The sequence below is a fragment of the Nerophis ophidion genome, linkage group LG09 (assembly GCF_033978795.1).
Source record: "Nerophis ophidion isolate RoL-2023_Sa linkage group LG09, RoL_Noph_v1.0, whole genome shotgun sequence".
In the NCBI taxonomy this organism is placed as follows: Eukaryota; Metazoa; Chordata; class Actinopteri; order Syngnathiformes; family Syngnathidae; genus Nerophis; species Nerophis ophidion.
The window spans coordinates 37,286,923-37,306,693 of NC_084619.1; the positions used below are offsets into that span (position 1 = coordinate 37,286,923).

General features: G+C 41.4%; 1 protein-coding gene across 4 annotated transcripts in view; it reads right to left on the minus strand.

Moving 5' to 3' along the window:
• thada (THADA armadillo repeat containing) overlaps positions 1-19,771 on the minus strand; it is a 251,417-nt gene that overhangs the window by 171,718 nt on the left and 59,928 nt on the right. For all 4 annotated transcript variants that reach the window (XM_061910918.1, XM_061910920.1, XM_061910919.1 and 1 more), the window contains 2 exons: positions 12,115-12,237; positions 11,904-12,026 (listed from right to left, as the gene is read on the minus strand). In XM_061910918.1, coding sequence (XP_061766902.1) covers positions 11,904-12,026; positions 12,115-12,237 — 246 coding nt within the window. The remainder of the gene's footprint in view (positions 1-11,903; positions 12,027-12,114; positions 12,238-19,771) is intronic.

The following is a 19,771-nucleotide window of genomic DNA, read 5'->3' on the forward strand; positions in this document are numbered from 1 at the left end:
TTCACCTTCTTTGAATGGCTTTACCGCCCTGGCAACATACTTGCCAACTCTCGTTATCTTTCCCGGAAACTCCCGAATATCAGTGCCTCTCCCGACAATCTTCCGGGGCAATTATTCTCCCGGTTTTCACCCGGACAACAATATTAAGGGCGTGCCGTGACGGCACTGCATTTAGCGTCCTCTACAACCTGTCGTCTCATCCGCTTTTCCACCATGCAAACAGTGTGCCGGCCCAGTCACACATTGTATGAGGCTTCTGCAGACCCACGGAAGTGACTGCAAGACATACTTGATCAACAGCTGTACAGGTCACACTGAAGGTGGCCGTATAACCAACTTTATCACTGTTACAAATATGCGCCACACTGTGAACCCAGACCAAACTAGATTGACAAACACATTTTGGGAGAACATCCGCACCTTAACACAACATAAACACAACAAAACAAATACCCAGAATCCAATGTAGTCCTAACTCTTCCGAGCTACAATAGGGGGCAGGGTTGGGGGAGGGGGGTGTATATTGTAGCCCGGAAGAGTTAGGGCTGCGTGGGATTCTGGGTATTTGTTCTGTTGTGTTTATGTTGTGTTACGGTGCAGATGTTCTCCCAAAATGTGTTTGTCATTCTTGTTTGATGTGGGTTCACAGTGTGGCGCGTATTTGAAACAGTGTTAAAGTTGTTTTTACGGCCACCCTCAGTGTGACCTGTGTGGCTGTTGATCAATTATGTCTTGCAGTCGCTTACTGCGTCTAAAGAAGCCAAATACAACATTTGGCTGGGCTGGCACGCTGTTTGCACAGATTGTAGAGGACGCTAAAGGCAGTGCCTTCACGGTGCTCCCTTAATAATGTTGTTTGGGTGAAATTCGGGAGAATGATTACTCCTGGAGGGGCACTGAAAATTGGGAGTCTTACGGAAAAATCGAGGGTACACAGGTATGAAGCTGTAAAGCGCCATTCATATAAAACTTGCAGGCCGCCCCAACATAAAATTTTCATATTAGGGTGCAGGCCACAAAATAACATCTTGCGGGCTGCAATTTCCCCGCAGGCCGCGTGTTTGAGACCCCCTGATTCAAATGATCTTGAGTTGCAAATGTAGTGTAATCCTAGACTATGTTGTAATCTGGAAGTCTGTAGTGCCAGTGGGAATGAACTGGGGGGTCCAAAAGCCAAATCAATATCTTACAAACTGTGACCACATTTTGGTCTGTCTGGCAAGGTGGCCACCTCACAAATTACATTACATCGTACGTGAGGGATTCTGCAAATAATTGTGAGATTAACGCAAATGCAAACTGAAATAAGATTATTTTACATCAGCTGTGAAAGCAAATGTCTTGACAAGTAAGGGAGGTGAACAGTTTTTAAAATGAATAAAATTGCAATAAGCTTGAATCAAGCATGTTAATCAAATACAATTCTAGCCCTGCAACTCACATAACTTACCTCAACATCATCATGTTCTAAACTTCTGACTGCAATTAATATAGATTTGATTGGTGCGTGATAAGACCGTGATAGAGCCTAATTCAATGATTTATGACAACAGGGTTATTTAAAGACACTGATGCCAAATCATTTGCCAATCATTTTAAGGAACACTATGTTTACTTTGGAGCAGCACAGTTGCAAACAGTGAAGTAGTTCAAAGTTCCAATCTTGGCTCAGGTCTGTCTATAGATAATTTTAATGTCTCGATGTTTATTCTGATTTACTTTGGGTGCCCATTTCCTCCAACAGACCAAAAACATACCGTGTTTTTTGGACTATAAGTCGCAGTTTTTTTCATAGTTTGGTCAGGGGTGCGACATATACTCTGGAGCGACTTATGAGTGAAATTATTAACACATTACCGTAAAATATCAAATAATATTATCTAATTCGCAGAAGAGACAAACAAAATGTCAGCAATCATCACACACACGTCAACCAATAAGAATTTGGCGGGGGGAGGTCATGGCAGAAGTGCATTGTGGGTCACAGAATGCTAACTGCTATATGCTATATGCTACTGCCGTAGCTATTAAAATGGATCATTTCATTGTTGGCTGTAACTTATAAAAACGGAGAAGGGGTGAACAAAAATGGCATTGAAAAGGAAATCATGTACTGCAGATTACAAGCTAGACGTAGTGAAATATGCAACAGAAAACGACAAGAGGAAGTGGCGCATACCTTTGGAGTTGGTCGAGTTGTTTAGAAGCGACATAGAGGAAGAAGATTTCATGGGATTTAGCGATTAGGAGTGACAGATTGTTTGGTAAAACGTATAGCATGTTCTATATGTTAGAGTTATTTGAATGACTCCTACCATAAAATGTTACGTTAACATACAAGGCAAGTTCTCCGTTGGTTATTTATGCGTCATATAACGTACACTTATTCAGCCTGTTGTTCACTATTCTTTATTTATTTTAAATTGCCTTTCAAATGTCTACTCTTGGTGTTGGATTTTATCAAATGAATTTCCCCCAAAAATGCAACTTATACTCGAGTGCGACGTGTATATGTTTTTTTCCTTCTTTATTATGCATTTTAGGCGGGTGCGACGTATACTCCAGAGTGATTTATAATCCGAAAAATACGGTACATGTTAGGAAATTTTATGAAATTAAATTGCCTACTGGTGTGAAAGTGAGTTTGAATGGCTGTCAGTCGGTAAGCCAGTAGCAAATGGAGGATTGTGGATGTATTTTCATTTTTCTTTTCGTTGAATGTGTATGTTTATTATTAGGTAGTCCTTGTTTTACACCGTTTGTGGTTACGAAGACGCTCCTAATAATTAAATAAAAACTATGGCTGTCAAATGATTATGTTTTTTTTGTCAGATGAATCACACTTTGGAATTTGACAACATTGACGCCGGTAAACTCCGCCAGCGTTGTTTGTTCTCTGCTAGTTGTCAATCTCAAGTACGTGTTTTGCTTCAAGAAGGTATTTTAAGACCATGTCCACATGAATAGGGAGAGTTTCAAAAACACAGATTTGGGGTTAAAACTATCTCCGTCCACGCAAGTGTAGTTTCAAAACTGTATGTCTACAAACAAACACATACACCTGCTGTCATGTACATTTTATCCAATCAGAAGCCTGGAAAATCAGCCACAGCTGACTTATGTGGCAATACACCTCTGTTATTATGTTTATTTTGATATGTTACTTTGCCGCTGCTGAAACCCTAAGTTATAACATGTTTGATCAGCGACATGGTGATGTATTACATGTGCAGTGAAATGTGCATTATTTCTAAAAATCAGCACGGACTAACGAGCTAAGGAAACCTTTTTGCATGTCTAAGTGCCTAAAGTGCACGTACGTGCGTGTGCCGCTACAGCACTCTTGTGGAATTGTAATGCATTTATAATCAATATAGAGATGCATGTGCAATAAGGTTCGGGTGGCACTTCACCCGGACTTTATTGCACACGTGAGAAAACCCATTGGAGCTGGTGTTCACACCTTCTTGCAGTTCAGGATCGTGGAAGGCCATTAAAAGACACTTGTATCGGCTAAAAACAAAACATCCCGGGAGGAGCTGGACGAAGTGGCTGGGGAGAGGGAAGTCTGGGCTTCTCTGCTTACGCTGCTGCCCCCGCCACCCGACATCGGATAAGCGGAAGTAGATGGATGGATGGATGATGTAATGAAGTTCATATTGTTTTTAACATTAACAAAGAGGAAGGGTACATTATGTTTTTCTTAGTCGCTTGGGCGCGTTATATGCGCGTGCACGGTCGCTACCGCTAGATCTACACAAATGGAACCAACACACATAAGTTGACTTCATAATCTGGCGTTCAACAAGGTTCAAACACATGTGATAATGTTGCACTTTTCTTATGACATAAAGCAACAAGTATTGCTTGTTAAAGTTGGTCCTTTAGGTGGAGGTCTGACATCAATCGTATCCAAAACGACTATCATTGTTTCTGGCAGGACTGTTGCAAAGTCCATTTTGAAGCGTCTTTTTATAATGTAGAGTGAAAATAGAAGCATGTTTATGTTTAAATGTACAGTAAAGCCCCTTATAGTGTGTTTAAAGGCAGCAATGCAGTGTTGTTGAGCTTTGGAAATGACAACCGTGACAACAGGTGAGTACATGTCTCTGTTTGAGCCGCGTACACGCATATGCTGAATGGAGAGTTTTGTAACGCTACACTACGTTTGCAAAAGTCTGCGTTTTTGAGAACAAAACTAAGCATTTGCATGTGAACAAAAGGTCTAAACGCAGAGATAAGTATGCATTTGTTTTAAGTATACGTGTTCACGTGGACATGGCCCTAAACCTAATGTGCGACGATGAAAAAAAATGCTGTCACTGCAAAACAAACACATTACCTTAGCTGTAGCTACAGTTCAGTCGGAGTGTGTTTTGAAGCAAAAGTGGTTACATGGGACCTGACCACTTACGCGTACCTCCTTTTGGGTTAAGGTGTGGTCAAACTGAATGTGCAATTACTCTTCATTCATTTATGATAATGCAATTTTTTTATTTTGTTTTTATTAATCACGTGCGTTAGCGTTCACAGCCCTAGTAGAAACATAATTTTGTTTTGTATATATGAGACACGCTCCTCAATTAGTTACAGCATGTACACAATTTGTGCCTCACGCGGGGTGGAAGGATACAATTTCTGCCTCAAGTAGTGCCATACTGAAGATGGATAACATCTCTTATTTGTTTTCATTTTGCACTTCATTACGTCTCCTAAGTGTAAGGAAAGCAGATCACCATAGAAGTGAAAATGAACATTAAAAATAGCTCTGAGAAACAACGAACACCAAAATTGACTCAACTATTTGACTGTCATAACCATCATTGAGGATACATAGATACATAGATGGATGGATGGATGGATGGATGGATGGATGATGGATGGATGGATGGATGGATGGATGGATGGATGGATGGATGGATGGATGGATGGATGGATGGATGGATGGATGGATGGATGGATGGATGGATGGATGGATGGATGGATGGATGGATGGATGGATAGATAGATAGATAGATAGATAGATAGATAGATAGATAGAAAGATAGTACTTTATTGATTTCTTCAGGAGAGTTCCTTCAGGAAAATTAAAATTCCAGCAGCAGTGTACAGTGTTGAGATCAATTCAAATAAAAGTAAAAAGTAAATAATGAGGGTTTAAATGGAAACAAAATAGAGAAATATTACAATAAGAATAAAAACTAAAAAGCAACAATGGGAATACAAATATAACAGTAAAAAAGGAATATAACAAGACAAAGTAGGCAGTAGTGACCATGTTATGAAAACGTATTGCACTGTTATTGTTTTGCATCCGCTGTCATCCTAGTACCCCCTGCCCCCCACCGCAGCGAGGAGTTGTAAGGTCTAATGGCGTGTGGGACAAAGGAGTTTTTGAGTCTATTAGTCCTGCACTTGGGATGAAGCAGTCTAGAACTGAACAGGCTCCTCTGGCTACTGATAACGCTATGCAGAGGGTGACTGGCATCATCCAGGATGCTCACTAGTTTGTCAACAGTCCTCTTCTCTGCCACCGTCACCAGTGTGTCCAGTTTCATTCCGATTGTAGAACCGGCCCGCCTGATCAGTTTCTCAAGTCTGGAGCTGTCCTTCTTAGATGTACTGCCCCCCCAGCACACTACCATGTAGAACAGAACACTGGCAACCACAGACTGGTAGTACATCCACAGGAGTTTTTTGCAGATGTTGAAGGAGTGCAGTCTCCTGAGGAAGTACAGCCTGCTCTGTCCTCTTTTGTACTGGTGGTCCGTGTTAACAGTCCAGTCCAGCTTATTGTCCACCCAAACCCCGAGGTACTTGAATGAGTCCACGGTCTGTACCTCAACTCCCTCGATCACAATAGGTTGTGACCGTGGACTCGACCTCCCAAAGTCCCTGCTCCTTGGTCTTTGATGGATTGAGCTGCCAGAGGTTCGTGTGGCACCAGACAACAAAGTCCCTCACCAGATACCGAAACTCCTCCTCTCTGCCATCCCTGATGCACCCGACGATGGCTGTGCCATCCGCGTACATCTGGATGACACACATCTCTGAGTTGTAGCAGAAGTCCGCGGTGTACAGGGTGAAGAGAAGAGGTTGCCAGCACAGTTCCCTGCGGTGCTCCGGTGCTGCTGATCACAGTGTCAGACGTGATGTCCTTCAGTCTGACGTACTGTGGCCTGTCAGTGAGGTAGTTCAAAATCCAGGCAAACAGGCAGTGGTCCACTCGCATTTTGTAGAGCTTGTCCTGAAGGAGGCGGGGCTGGATGGTATTAAAGGCACTCGAGAAGTCCAGGAACAGGATCCTCACAGTGCCATTTCCCTTATCCAGGTGTGAGTGGGCTCGATGCAGCAGGTAAAGGATAGCATCCTCCACACCAACGCCTGCCTGGTACGCAAACTGCAGGCTGTCCTGGGCATGTTGCACCTGTGGTCTGAGGAGGCTGAGAAAGAGCCGCTCCAATGTCTTCATTAGATGAGAGGTGAGCGCCACTGGTCTGTAGTCGTTCAGCTCACTGGGGCAGTTCTTTTTGGGAACTGGAACGATGCATGACGTCTTCCAGAGGGTGGGCACTCTTCCCAGCTGCAGGCTGAGGTTGAAGATCCTTTGAAGTGGTTCACCAAGTTCTGCAGCACAGGTCTTCAGGAGTCGGGGGCATAGCTTATCTGGGCCTGCTGCTTTCCTTGGCTGTAGCTTCCTCAGTTGACCTCTGACCTGGTCCGCAGAGATGACTAATGTCTGCGTAGAGGTGGTGGAGGGGGGTGCTGCCAAGGCTGGAGGGGAGGTTCGTTGAGGGGAGCAGAAGAGGGGGTGGCTGTGATGGGGAGTGGGGGATGGAGAGGACACGGGCTGGTTAAACCGGTTGAAGAAGTTATTCATCTCATTGGCCCTCTCTATTGTCCCCACAACAGCTCTGGTCTTTGTCTTGTGGCCTGTGATGGTTTTCACACCTTCCCAGACCTCCCTCATGTTGTTCTGCTGCAGCTTCTGCTCCAGCTTCTTCCTGTAGCTGTCCTTAGCCTCCCTCACGCGTTGTTTCACCTCCCGCTGTGCTGCTCTCATTGCCTCCCTGTCTCCACTCCTGAAGGCAGCTTTCTTCTTGTTGAGGACAGCTTTAACTTCTTGTGTTACCCAGGGTTCGTTATTAGGGTAGCACCGAACGGTCTTAGCAGGGCAGATCACGTCCACGCAGAAGTTGAGGTAATCTGTGAGACAGTGAGTCAGCCTATCAATGTCCTCACCCTGTGGAAGCAGCACGTCCCAGTCTGTGGTGTCGTAGCTGTCTCTGAGGGCATCTTCCAATTCAGGGGACCCATTCCTCACATAGCAAGTGTTAACAGGCTGTCTTTGGACCATGGGGGTGTATTTTGGCCGCAAATGAACAAGATTGTGGTCAGACTTCCCTAGTGGGGGTGGGGTGTGACCTTGTATGCATCCCTGACATTAGAATACAGTAGGTCAATTGTCCTGTTGTTTCTCGTGGGACAATGCACAGCCTGGTAAAAGGCAGCTAACATTGAGTCCAAAGTAGCATGATTGAAGTCTCCAGAAATGATGAAAAAAGCCTCAGGATGTTTTGTCTGTAGCCTTGATGTGATGACGTGGATCATCTCTCATGCATTGGCAGCATCTGCCCTCGGGGGAATGTAAACACAGAGGGAGATCACGTGACTGAACTCCCTCGGCAGATAGTATGGCCGGAGGCTAACAGCAAGTAGCTCCAGGTCCGGGCAACACAAGACTTTCTTCACAGAGATGTGTCCTGGGTTACACCAGCGGTTGTTAACATATATGATGAGTCCCCCACCTTTTCTTTTCCCACATGCTTTCGTGTCTCTAAATATGATAAATATGATAAATAATCTACTCTTAAGAAAATGACAGTCTTAACTAGGCAAGTGTAGTGGTCTGATTCTTTAGATAGAAAGGTTGCTAGTGCTTTGGTGTTGAAAGACCAATATCTACACTGTATCCCAGTGAGCTTTATATTGATTCAGGAGAAAGTAAAAAGAAAGACAGAATTGAAAGTGTTTGTAGTCAGTAAAAGGTTGGGAAATGCAGTTGAAGGCCTGTGCTAATTTAAATAATGTTTAAGGCAGTTTCATCATGCATTGATAAAGGAAATCAATTATTCTCTTTTTTATCAAGGTTTAATTTAAAATGTGTGTTTATAATTTTTATTGCTATGTTTTATGTCATTCATGTGTTCTGTGTACACTATGAGGTACGTAAAAGGGTCATACTAAGATTTTTTGTTTCTAAATTTAAAACTCTTTCTTGTGGTTTATATAACATGTTATAGTGGTTCTTTTGTCAATATTTTGCAGAGACCGCTTTCTGACCCTCCCTTCAGGATGTGCCATTTTTAGGGCGGTCTTATTTATGTGCCTCCATTTCGACTCTCGTCTACTCCCCGTCAGCCATGTTGTAGTTTTTGGCGCTCCTAACGGGGTCTACTGACAGATATAAGGCCATGTCCACATGGATAAACTATGAAAGCTGCGTTTAGGGCTCTTGTCCACACACAAACGCAGACTTTTGTCCTTAAATTTTTGCAAACACTGGCCAAAGGGTAGATTTCCAAAACTCTACGCTTAGCGTATGCATATACAGGACTGTCTCAGAAAATTTGAATATTGTGATGAAGTCCTTTATTTTCCGTAATGCAACTAAAACATGAAAATGCCATACATTCTGGATTCATTACACATCAACTGAAATATTGAAAGCCTTTTATTATTTTAATATTGCTGATTATGGCATACAGCTTAAGAAAACTCAAAAATCCTATCTCAAAAAATTAGAATATTTCCTCAGACCAAGTAAAAAAAAAGATTTATAACAGAAAAACAAAATCAAACATTTGAAAATGTCAATTAATGCACTCAGTACTTGGTTCGGAATCATTTTGCACAGATAACTGCATTAATGCGGCGTGGCATGGAGGCAATCGGCCTGTGGCATTGCTAAAGTGTTATGGATGCCCAGGATGCTTCAATAGCGGCCTTCAGCTCATTTGCATTACTGGGTCTGGTGTCTTTCAGCTTCTTCTTCACAATACCCCACAAATTCTCTATGGAGTTTAGGTAAGGACAGTTGGCAGGCCAATCGAGGACAGTAATGCCATGGTCAGTACACCAGTTACTGCTGGTTTTGGCGCTGTGAGTAGGGGCCAGATCATGCTGGAAAATGAAATCATCATCTCCAAAGAGCTTTTCAACAGATACAGCTTGAACAGCCGTATTCCCATGGTCAAGCCACTCCTGAACTCTAGACAACGGAAGTTCCCTCAGTCAGCAATGGTTTGGGGAGCCATGTCAGCTGCTGGTTTTGGTCCACTGTGTTTCATCAAGTCCAGAGTCAATGCAGCTGTGTACATGCTTCCATCTGTTGTTAAGCTCTATGGAGATGATGATTTAATTTTCCAGCATGATCTGGCACCTGCTCACAGTGCTAAAACCAGCAGTAACTGGTGTACTGACCAGGCCATTACTGTCCTCGATTGGCCTGCCAACTCTCCTGACCTAAACCCCATAGATAATTTGTGGGGTATTGTGAAGAAGAAGGTGAAAGACAACAGAACCCATAATGCAAATGAGCTGAAGGCCGCTATTGAAGCATCCTGGGCATCCATAACACCTCAGCAATGCCCAGGCTGATTGCCTCCATGCCACGCCGCAAAGATGCAGTAATCCGTGCAAAAGGATTCCCAACCAAGTACTGAGTGCATTAATTGACATTTTGTTTTGCTGTTTTAAATCTTTATTTTTTTTACTTGGTCTGAGGAAATATTCAAATTTTTTGAGATAGGATTTTTGAGTTTTCTTAAGCTGTATGCCATAATCAGCAATATTAAAATAATAAAAGGCTTGCAATATTTCAGTTGATGTGTAATGAATCCAGAATGTATGGCATTTTCATGTTTTTAGTTGCATTACAGAAAATAAAGGACTTTATCACAATATTCTAATGTTCTGAGACAGTCCTATACACGGCTTAATTGGAGACTTTTACTTCTTCGCAGTGTAGCGTTCCATCTCCAATACATCTCTTCAGAGATGTATTGGAGATGACACCAAATCCGTTGTGCGCTGTCATCTCCATTATAGTAAACAACACTGCCTTGTTGGCTTTAAACACACTGTAAGAAGAGTTACTGTATATGTTTGAACATAAAGATGCTACTTTTTTCACTCAACATTGATGAAAAAATGCATCAAAATGGACTTCAAAAGATGCTGAGACACTCCCGCCAGCTCCAAGGACAGTCAGCTAATTTGGATACCATCGCTGTTGGACCTTCAACTTTGACAAGCAAGACTTTTTGCTTTGTGTCATAATAAAGGTGTAATATTATTTAATGTTTTTATCCTTATTTAACGACAGATCGAGAAGTCAACTTACACGTGTTGGTTCCATTTGTGTAGATGGAGCCGGGCGCCACCGTGCGCACGCGTATGTGTCTGAGTGACTTTAAAAAAAACCATGCTGTATTCTTCCTCTTTGTTTATGTGTGCTCATGTTAAAGACAATATACACCTCATTCCACATGTAATATATCACTATATTGATGTTTAAATGCATTATAATTTAACTCAACTTTTGCAGCTTTAAGCACACAACTATTCAAGGGGTTTCCTTGTTAGCGTGTGCAGATTTTACAAATAATCAACACTTTATTGCACATGTAATACTGTATATCACCATGCTGCTGATTAAGCATCTTAGGTGTCAGCAGCAGAGGCGCGTATGTGTGTTTCAAGCACTTAAAAATATTCATAATGTTCCCAGGGCTCTGTGTAAGAGCAGTGGTTTTAGAGATAATGTACATATCATTGTATGTCTAATACTTCAAAATAAACATAATGACAGCGGTGTAATGTCACCAAGTCTGCTTTTGCTGCTTCTCTAGGCTTCTGATTGAAAAAAACGTGAATGACAGCTAGTGTATGCGTTTGTGTGGAGACAGACAGTTTTGAAGCAACACTAGCAACACACTTTTGAAACTATCATTGTTTGTGTGGACATGTCCTAAGTTTGAACTATTCACTACTTTTGATTAAAAATGGCAAGAGCAAAGGATGCATTTGCATTTATGAGCCAATCTGTCCCGCAACAACAAGAAAGAGAAAAATATGGAGCTTACTGACTACAACTTCGGACTACAATGGCAGCCTTGCGGAAAGCTCTTAGGATAAACCTCTACCATATTTGGTGCTATCTACAGATGTCGCATGTTGAAAAACGTCCCATGTCAGCGCAAATCTAAAACAGCTTGTTTAGAACAAACTGGGAATAAGGCAAGATTGTTTTATAATTATCGCTGCAGTTCCTCCATGGTTTGAGTTCTAATTTTAAGGAGTTGTGTCCCATATACACTATACCAGGTACCAACCGGTAAAAAAAAGTTGGTTTTGCACCCCTTAAAGTGTTTGAGTGTGAAAATGCATCGCGTCACAGGAACACAACTTGATAGTAATCGGAGGACTGCATATATGTTACATGATATGTATATATTTATAAAACAATTTCAATAAAGCAAGTGTAAAGTATTGAGGTTGAATAAATCTCAGCAATGTTATTTTTTTTTTTAATTCGGTGAGAACAATAAGGGGGTTCTTAGAAAATATACATTGACCAAAATGTTTGCGAACCACTAACATAATACATGTTGTATGCATTATACAGTCTCATCAATATAAAATTGTCAAGACTTGTAGAGGCGGAGAATAGAATATGACACTTATGAATACATTATTTTAGCTATTTAGACATCTTTAGAGTTCAAGACAAATCTCTGGTAATGTATATTTTGGGTTTCATTTTAAAACGTCTTTTAATGAATGTGAGATGCCGCTTATTACTTGTGTAAAAACAAAGGACTGAGTAGAGAGGAACTCACTGCCCACACTGGAGAAGTGAAGCCAAGTACAGCAACCTGCATTCCATCAGACACAAAGGGAATGATGTTTTCCCCCAGTCGAGTGTCCCTGTAAAGCGCCCTCAGAATGTTCAAAGCATGGACCTGTGGGGAGATGGCACATAAGCATGGAGCTGAGTCAAAACACAACAGGCCAATATATACTAAGACGAGATGGGGAGCTATTACAAACCTGAGGAACAGTGGAGTTATCTGTGTTTCTATCAGTGGCAGGCATGGCAAGAGCAATCAGCTCGTTCATGGTCATTTTTAACAGACTGCAACTAGAGGATTTGGGCTCTGAAGACAGAAGAGCCTGTGGAAAAGAAACAAACCATGAGAGACACATACTGATGGTCCAAAGGAGAGAATGCAGGAAATAGCTTGGTATAATCATACTGGAGATATGACATTATTATTGTAAAGCATTTTATCTGTGTAAGTTTCAGCAAGCTATGCCTGGCTTGTAGCCTCTCACACCCTGATTCCACTTGGCAATTACATGACAGGGTTTGTTAACATTAAACAGGAAAACTTGTCTAATTACAAGCTGAAATATTTGAAGGGAGTTTATTAAAAGAGAGGAAACTTATTAAGTCACACAATTTAATCAAAACACTCATCATTTAGGTATTTAAAACTAGTGATGGTAAATGTGATTGTCTGCTCTTGAATGGGATTGTGCTAAAAATCTTAATTTCCCCTGGGGGATTGTTAAAGTACTTCCAATTCTGATTATTTTACTGACTCAATGACTCACCGAAGTGAAGTGATTCACTTTAAACACTTGATTTACTCATCACAAAACATATGCGCAAGAGCGTGCAGATGGTTCACCTCCACCCCTAACGCATGTGCAAAATCTCACAAATCACTTGATTCACAAATCACGGAGCATGTGTTTAAATAACATTGCACATGACTAGTGACTGCACAAGTCTCGCCATCATCCGTCATAAGGCGCAAGCGTAGAGACCCGCACATACTGCAGTAACAAGTAATCCTATTTAACGTGCATGTCGCACAATTTAAGAGGTAACAATATCAATTCTACAATTGTGAAAAAAATGAAAGATACGTTAACTTTGTCTTGATAAACTGCAGTCTTTATTCACAGTTAATTACGTTAACAGTGTCAATAGTTGACATTGTAGTTTTCACAAACCAATCCTCATGTTTCTCTCTCTGACTGGGCTCCCGGTGCAACTACTGTTAATGCAATTTGAATGAGGTTGTTATATCGCCATTGTGGGATAATAAACGTCTAACTATCATAATGTGAGGCAGAGGCGGTGCAACAGCACTTGTTGTTGGTTTAAAGGTGGTAAATATTGAAGGGAATGCTCACAACCGTTAAATATTTTTGAAAGATATTCCCATAACCAAAGTGGACTCACTACCAATCAATGTGGATTAAGTGTTACAGCACATTGCAATAAAGAAATCTACAATACACCTGATAAATCATACACATACACATAGTGTACAGTTGTGGACACATACAATATATAAAAGCGAAATTATCTGTAAAAATCAAAAACTAAATGCAAAATACAACCTGATCAATAGCACAACAATGAGATTTTAACAGTGCAATATAATAATATATTAAATAAAATAATAGTAGGCCTAATCAATTTTTTTGCTTACTCTTGGCATTCTCTCGATGAGCTTCAAACCCGAAATGGTTTTCACTTCACAGGTGTCCTTGAAGTTCATCGAGAGAATGCCAAGAGTGTGCAAAGCAGTAATCAGAGCAAAGGGTGACTATTTTGAAAAAAACTAGAATATAAAAACATGTTTTCAGTGATTTCACCTTTTTTTTGTAAGTACATAACTCCACATATGTGCATTCGTAGTTTGGATGCCTTCAGTGATCTACAATGTAAATAATCATGAAAATAAAGAAAATGCATTGAATGAGCAGAATGTGTCCAAACTTTTATATAAATATACTGTATATAAATATCAAAATGGGCCCTCCTAGTTGAAAAAGTTGGGAGACCTCACGGCTGTGTCAAACACATGCACAAGTCCATTGCACGTGCACATACACGAAAGCAGTCCCAGAGAAGCGACAAACAATTTACAGTCATGGCTGAGAACTTGCACAGTATTCTGCCTGTACAGTGTTTCGAACACTGCTTTTGTAGCATAACATTATACTGTTACTGATCACTTGCGTGTGGTGTGTACATGGGGCATATGACTAAAATGCTCGGAGCAGGGAGGGGGCAGGATGTAATGCTGAACATAAAGCAAGTTTGAAAGTTAGTGGCCTCGAGGCAGCCATATAGTGTAACCGTGGCAAACAAACACTTTACACTAAAAATTATAATGATTGCAAACGAATACTAAACATTCATCTGAAATAAAAAAGTCATTCTCATGCAATCAATTTGTATAATACACAGTAGTGTATTTCTATGGCACTGATGAAGTATAAAGATAATTAAAGACAACAGTCACGGGACTGCTCACGCCAACGTATATTGTGTATACAGGATAAAATTCAAAGACACATAAGGATATACTGTACCAAGAGCTTCACTGAACAACACGAGCTGCAGTGTAAAGAGAGTGGGGGGATGTCGGAGCAAGGCAGTTTCGAGAGTTATCTTGACTAGGGAGCTGATGGGAAACATCTGGCCTTAGTTATGGTTAAGCATTAGGCCTGGGAGGGATGGAGAGATGAAGGTGGGGAGGAGAGGAGAAGGAAACAAGGTTTGGCCCCCACGAACCCCTGGGGAGGAGTGTCGGTGAAAGGAAAACACAGTCTGGCTCCTGTGAAGTGTATGTTGGGTTGGTTAAGGCCATCGTGAAGAGCGCACAGGAGGCTTACCGGATCCAACTTTGTCATTCTGGGAAGAGAGAATAAAGGGCAAACTTCTGCCAAGGTTTCGACTTCCTCTTCTCCCCAGACTTTTTCCGTGTTGGTGTATCCTTTATCTTATCTTCTTCGACTTTCCATCCTCCTTATAAAGTCTGTTTTGTATTCTGTACTTTATTACTAACATTACCAGTTCTTCAAATAAGACCGTTTTGACACATTTGGTTTTAATCAATAGAGTATGGTAACTCTCAAGACATTTGATTAATAAGTGTTATTACTTCGGAATGAAAATCGTTTTGATATATTAGTAATAGGTACATCTGTATTTGCGTTGGCCAAAGCATGTGAAGGATTACAGTTGAGTAATTATCTCATAACTTTTTAATGCACCTAGAGCAGGGGTCGGCAACCCAAAATGTTGAAAAAGCCATACTGGACCAGAAAAAAATAAAATAAAATCTGTCAGGATCCGCAAAAGTTTGAAAGCCTTTTATGTAAGTCTCATAATGCCCCACCAATGACTGTTTTCACTGCTGGATTCTAGAAGGAGGTTCCGCAGCATCCGAAGCAGAGCCACCAGGTTTTGTAACAGCTTCTTCCCTCTGGCCGTAAGACTCTTGAACGCATCATAATTATCCCTTCAATTCTCCCAAAATGGATTAACTCGCTGCAATATAAAGACAATATAACATACATCCATAAACGTGAATGCATATGAAAAAGTGCAATATATTTATCTGTACAGTAATCTATTTATATATGCACATTATTGCTTTTTTATTCTGCACTACCATGAGCTAATGCAACAAAATGTTGTTCTTATCTGTACTGTAAAGTTCAAATCTGAATGACAATAAAAAGGAAGTCTAAGTCTAATGAAGGCAACAAATGTTGAGGTGGTACGGCCTAACTCCACTGCCGGCTGGTCCTCCTGCGACGTGTACTTTCTATTGATGTGTGAATCAATACTAAAGTATCAAAACCGCCGATATCAGATTTTTATGCTATAGTATCGATACTTAAATCAAAATATCGATACTTTTGATACTTAATATATTTGAGATAATGGATATCACCAGCAGCAATACAGTGGAATGTAACAAACTTGTCTAAATTAAACATGATTGGTAACAACTACTCTTTCTTCTGTCTAGGTAAATACATAATACGCAAGCAAGAAAACAACTGGCAATTAGAATGAGTCACTCAGTATTATAAAACAATTGTATGTATACTTTTATTGTAGATTATTTGAAAACACTGCAGAGAGAATTGAATTTATATTTTTTCCATATTTTTTCCAAGATGGCGGCGCCCGGAAGGGCTGCGACCTCGAGGAGCTCCTGCTAAAGATGGAACATTTGGCAGAAATACAGGACAATTCTACAAACTTTATGGCTGGCTCACATCGTGGTCACTCCGTGATCACGTACGACCGCCAGACACTTTTGGATGTGGACATATCGGGCCGTTTTGGACTGATAGACGCGTGCTTGCTAAATCTGCTAACTAGCATGGGAATACGTCGGCGGCTACATCCAGCGGCCTGTGAAGCAGGGGAGTATAGTAGCAGCGGGGGCCGTCTACGGAGCAGACGCCAGCGGTGTGATCGGAAACGCGGATCCCGAGCGGGGCTAAAAACAAAGCAGAAGGCTAATCCCCACAGAACACCACTTCCCTCCATCCTGAAGCCGGATTTAAATGGAAGATGCGAGACTACTGGTCTGGGTAAGGAGTCAGTTAAATTAGAACAAGTTTTTTCTGCTTTGAGTGTTTCAGAGTTGGACTTGTGTTTCACTGAGGTGGCTAACTATGATGCGTGCAGTTTATCAAAGCAACAAACAAACAATCGGAAAATCCCCGTTACTGAGGTGGCTAACCATGATGCGTGCAGTTTATCAAAGCAACAATCAAACAATCGGAAAATTCCCGTCGTATCAATTCCTAGATATGGTCGTAATTATACTAAATGCACTGGCCATAATAAACACAACATTATTAATATGGCTACTACGGATAATTTGATCAAAAATTCCCTAAAACAGCCCACTGCCTATAATATAGGTTTTTTAAATATAAGATCATTGTCTCCCAAAACGTTGTTAGTTAATGATATCATCAGAGACAACAATCTTAACGTCATCGGTCTCAGCGAAACCTGGCTTAAACCAAACGACTTTTTTGTGCTAAATGAGGCATGTCCTCCTAACTTTACACATGCGCATATTGCCCGTCCGCTTAAAAGAGGTGGGGGGGTCGCACTAATATACAACGAAAACTTTAACCTTAGTCCTAACATAAATAATAAATATAAATCGTTTGAGGTGCTTACTATGGGGTCTGTCACACCGCTGCCTCTACACCTGGCTGTTATCTACCGGCCCCCAGGGCCCTATTCGGACTTTATCAATGAATTCTCAGAGTTCGTTGCTGATCTAGTGACACACGGCGATAATATAATCATAATGGGGGACTTTACTATCCATATGAATACCCCATCGGACCCACCGTGCGTAGCGCTCCAGACTATAATTGATAGCTGTGGTCTCACACAAATAATAAATGAACCCACGCATCGCAACGGTAATACGATAGACCTAGTGCTTGTCAGGGGTATCACCGTTTCCAAAGTTACAATACTCCCGTATACTAAAGTATTGTCCGATCATTACCTTATAAAATTCGAGGTTCAGACGCATGTTCGTCAAACTAATAATAATAATAACTGCTATAGCAGCCGCAACATTAATACGGCCACAACGACAACTCTTGCTGACCTACTGCCCTCGGTAATGGCACCATTCCCAAAGTATGTGGGCTCTATTGATAACCTCACTAACAACTTTAACGACACCCTGCACGAAACCATTGATAACATAGCACCGCTAAAGTTAAAAAAGGCTCCAAAAAAGCGCACCCCGTGGTTTACAGAAGAAACTAGAGCTCAGAAATTATTATGTAGAAAGCTGGAACGCAAATGGCGCACGACTAAACTTGAGGTGCACCATCAAGCATGGAGTGATGGTTTAATAACTTATAAACGCATGCTTACCTTAGCTAAAGCTAAATATTACTCAAATCTCATCCACCGTAATAAAAACGATCCTAAATTTTTGTTTAGTACGGTAGCATCGCTAACCCAACAAGGGACCCCTCCCAGTAGCTCCACCCACTCAGCTGATGACTTTATGCAATTCTTTAGAAAGAAAATTGAAGTCATTAGAAAGGAGATTAAAGACAATGCGTCCCAGCTACAACGGGGTTCTATTAACACTGATACGATGGTATATACGGTGGATACTGCCCTCCAAAATAGTTTCTCTCGTTTTGAGGAAATAACATTAGAGGAATTGTTACAACGTGTAAATGGAATAAAACAAAAAACATGTTTACTTGACCCTCTTCCTGGGAAACTGATCAAGGAGCTCTTTTTTTTATTAGGTCCATCAGTGCTAAATATTATAAACTTATCACTTTCCTCGGGCACTGTTCCCCTAGCATTCAAAAAAGCGGTTATTCATCCTCTTCTTAAAAGACCTAACCTCGATCCTGACCTCATGGTAAACTACCGACCGGTGTCTCACCTTCCCTTTATTTCAAAAATCCTCAAAAAAATTGTTGCGGAGCAGTTAAATGAACACTTAGCGTCTAACAATCTATGTGAAACCTTTCAATCCAGTTTCAGGGCAAATCACTCCACGGAGACAGCCCTCGCAAAAATGACTAATGATCTATTGCTAACGATGGATTCTGATGCGTCATCTATGTTGCTGCTCCTCGATCTTAGCGCTGCTTTCGATACCGTCGATCATAATATTTTATTAGAACGTATCAAAACACGAATTGGTATGTCAGACTTAGCCCTGTCTTGGTTTAACTCTTATCTTACTGATAGGATGCAGTGTGTCTCCCATAACAATGTGACCTCGGACTACGTTAAGGTAACGTGTGGAGTTCCCCAGGGTTCGGTTCTTGGCCCTGCACTCTTCAGCATCTACATGCTGCCGCTAGGTGACATCATACACAAATACGGTGTTAGCTTTCACTGCTATGCTGATGACACCCAACTCTACATGCCCCTAAAGCTGACCAACACGCCGGATTGTAGTCAGCTGGAGGCGTGTCTTAATGAAATTAAACAATGGATGTCCGCTAACTTTTTGCAACTCAACGCCAAAAAAACGGAAATGCTGATTATCGGTCTTGCTAGACACCGAACTCTATTTAATAATACAACTCTAACATTTGACAACCAAACAATTAAACAAGGCGACGCGGTAAAGAATCTGGGTATTATCTTCGAACCAACTCTCTCCTTTGATGCACACATTAAAAGCGTTACTAAAACGGCCTTCTTTCATCTCCGTAATATCGCTAAAATTCGCTCCATTCTGTCCACTAAAGACGCTGAGATCATTATCCATGCGTTTGTTACGTCTCGCCTCGACTACTGTAACGTATTATTTTCGGGTCTCCCCATGTCTAGCATTAAAAGATTACAGTTGGTACAAAATGCGGCTGCTAGACTTTTGACAAGAACAAGAAAGTTTGATCACATTACGCCTGTACTGGCTCACCTGCACTGGCTTCCTGTGCACTTAACATGTGACTTTAAGGTTTTACTACTTACGTATAAAATACTACACGGTCTAGCTCCATCCTATCTTGCCGATTGTATTGTACCATATGTCCCGGCAAGAAATCTGCGTTCAAAGGACTCCGGCTTATTAGTGATTCCCAAAGCCCAAAAAAAGTCTGCGGGCTATAGAGCGTTTTCCGTTCGGGCTCCAGTACTCTGGAATGCCCTCCCGGTAACAGTTCGAGATGCCACCTCAGTAGAAGCATTTAAGTCTCACCTTAAAACTCATTTGTATACTCTAGCCTTTAAATAGAGTCCCTTTTTAGACCAGTTGATCTGCCGTTTCTTTTCTTTTTCTTCTATGTCCCACTCTCCCTTGTGGAGGGGGTCCGGTCCGATCCGGTGGCCATGTACTGCTTGCCTGTGTATCGGCTGGGG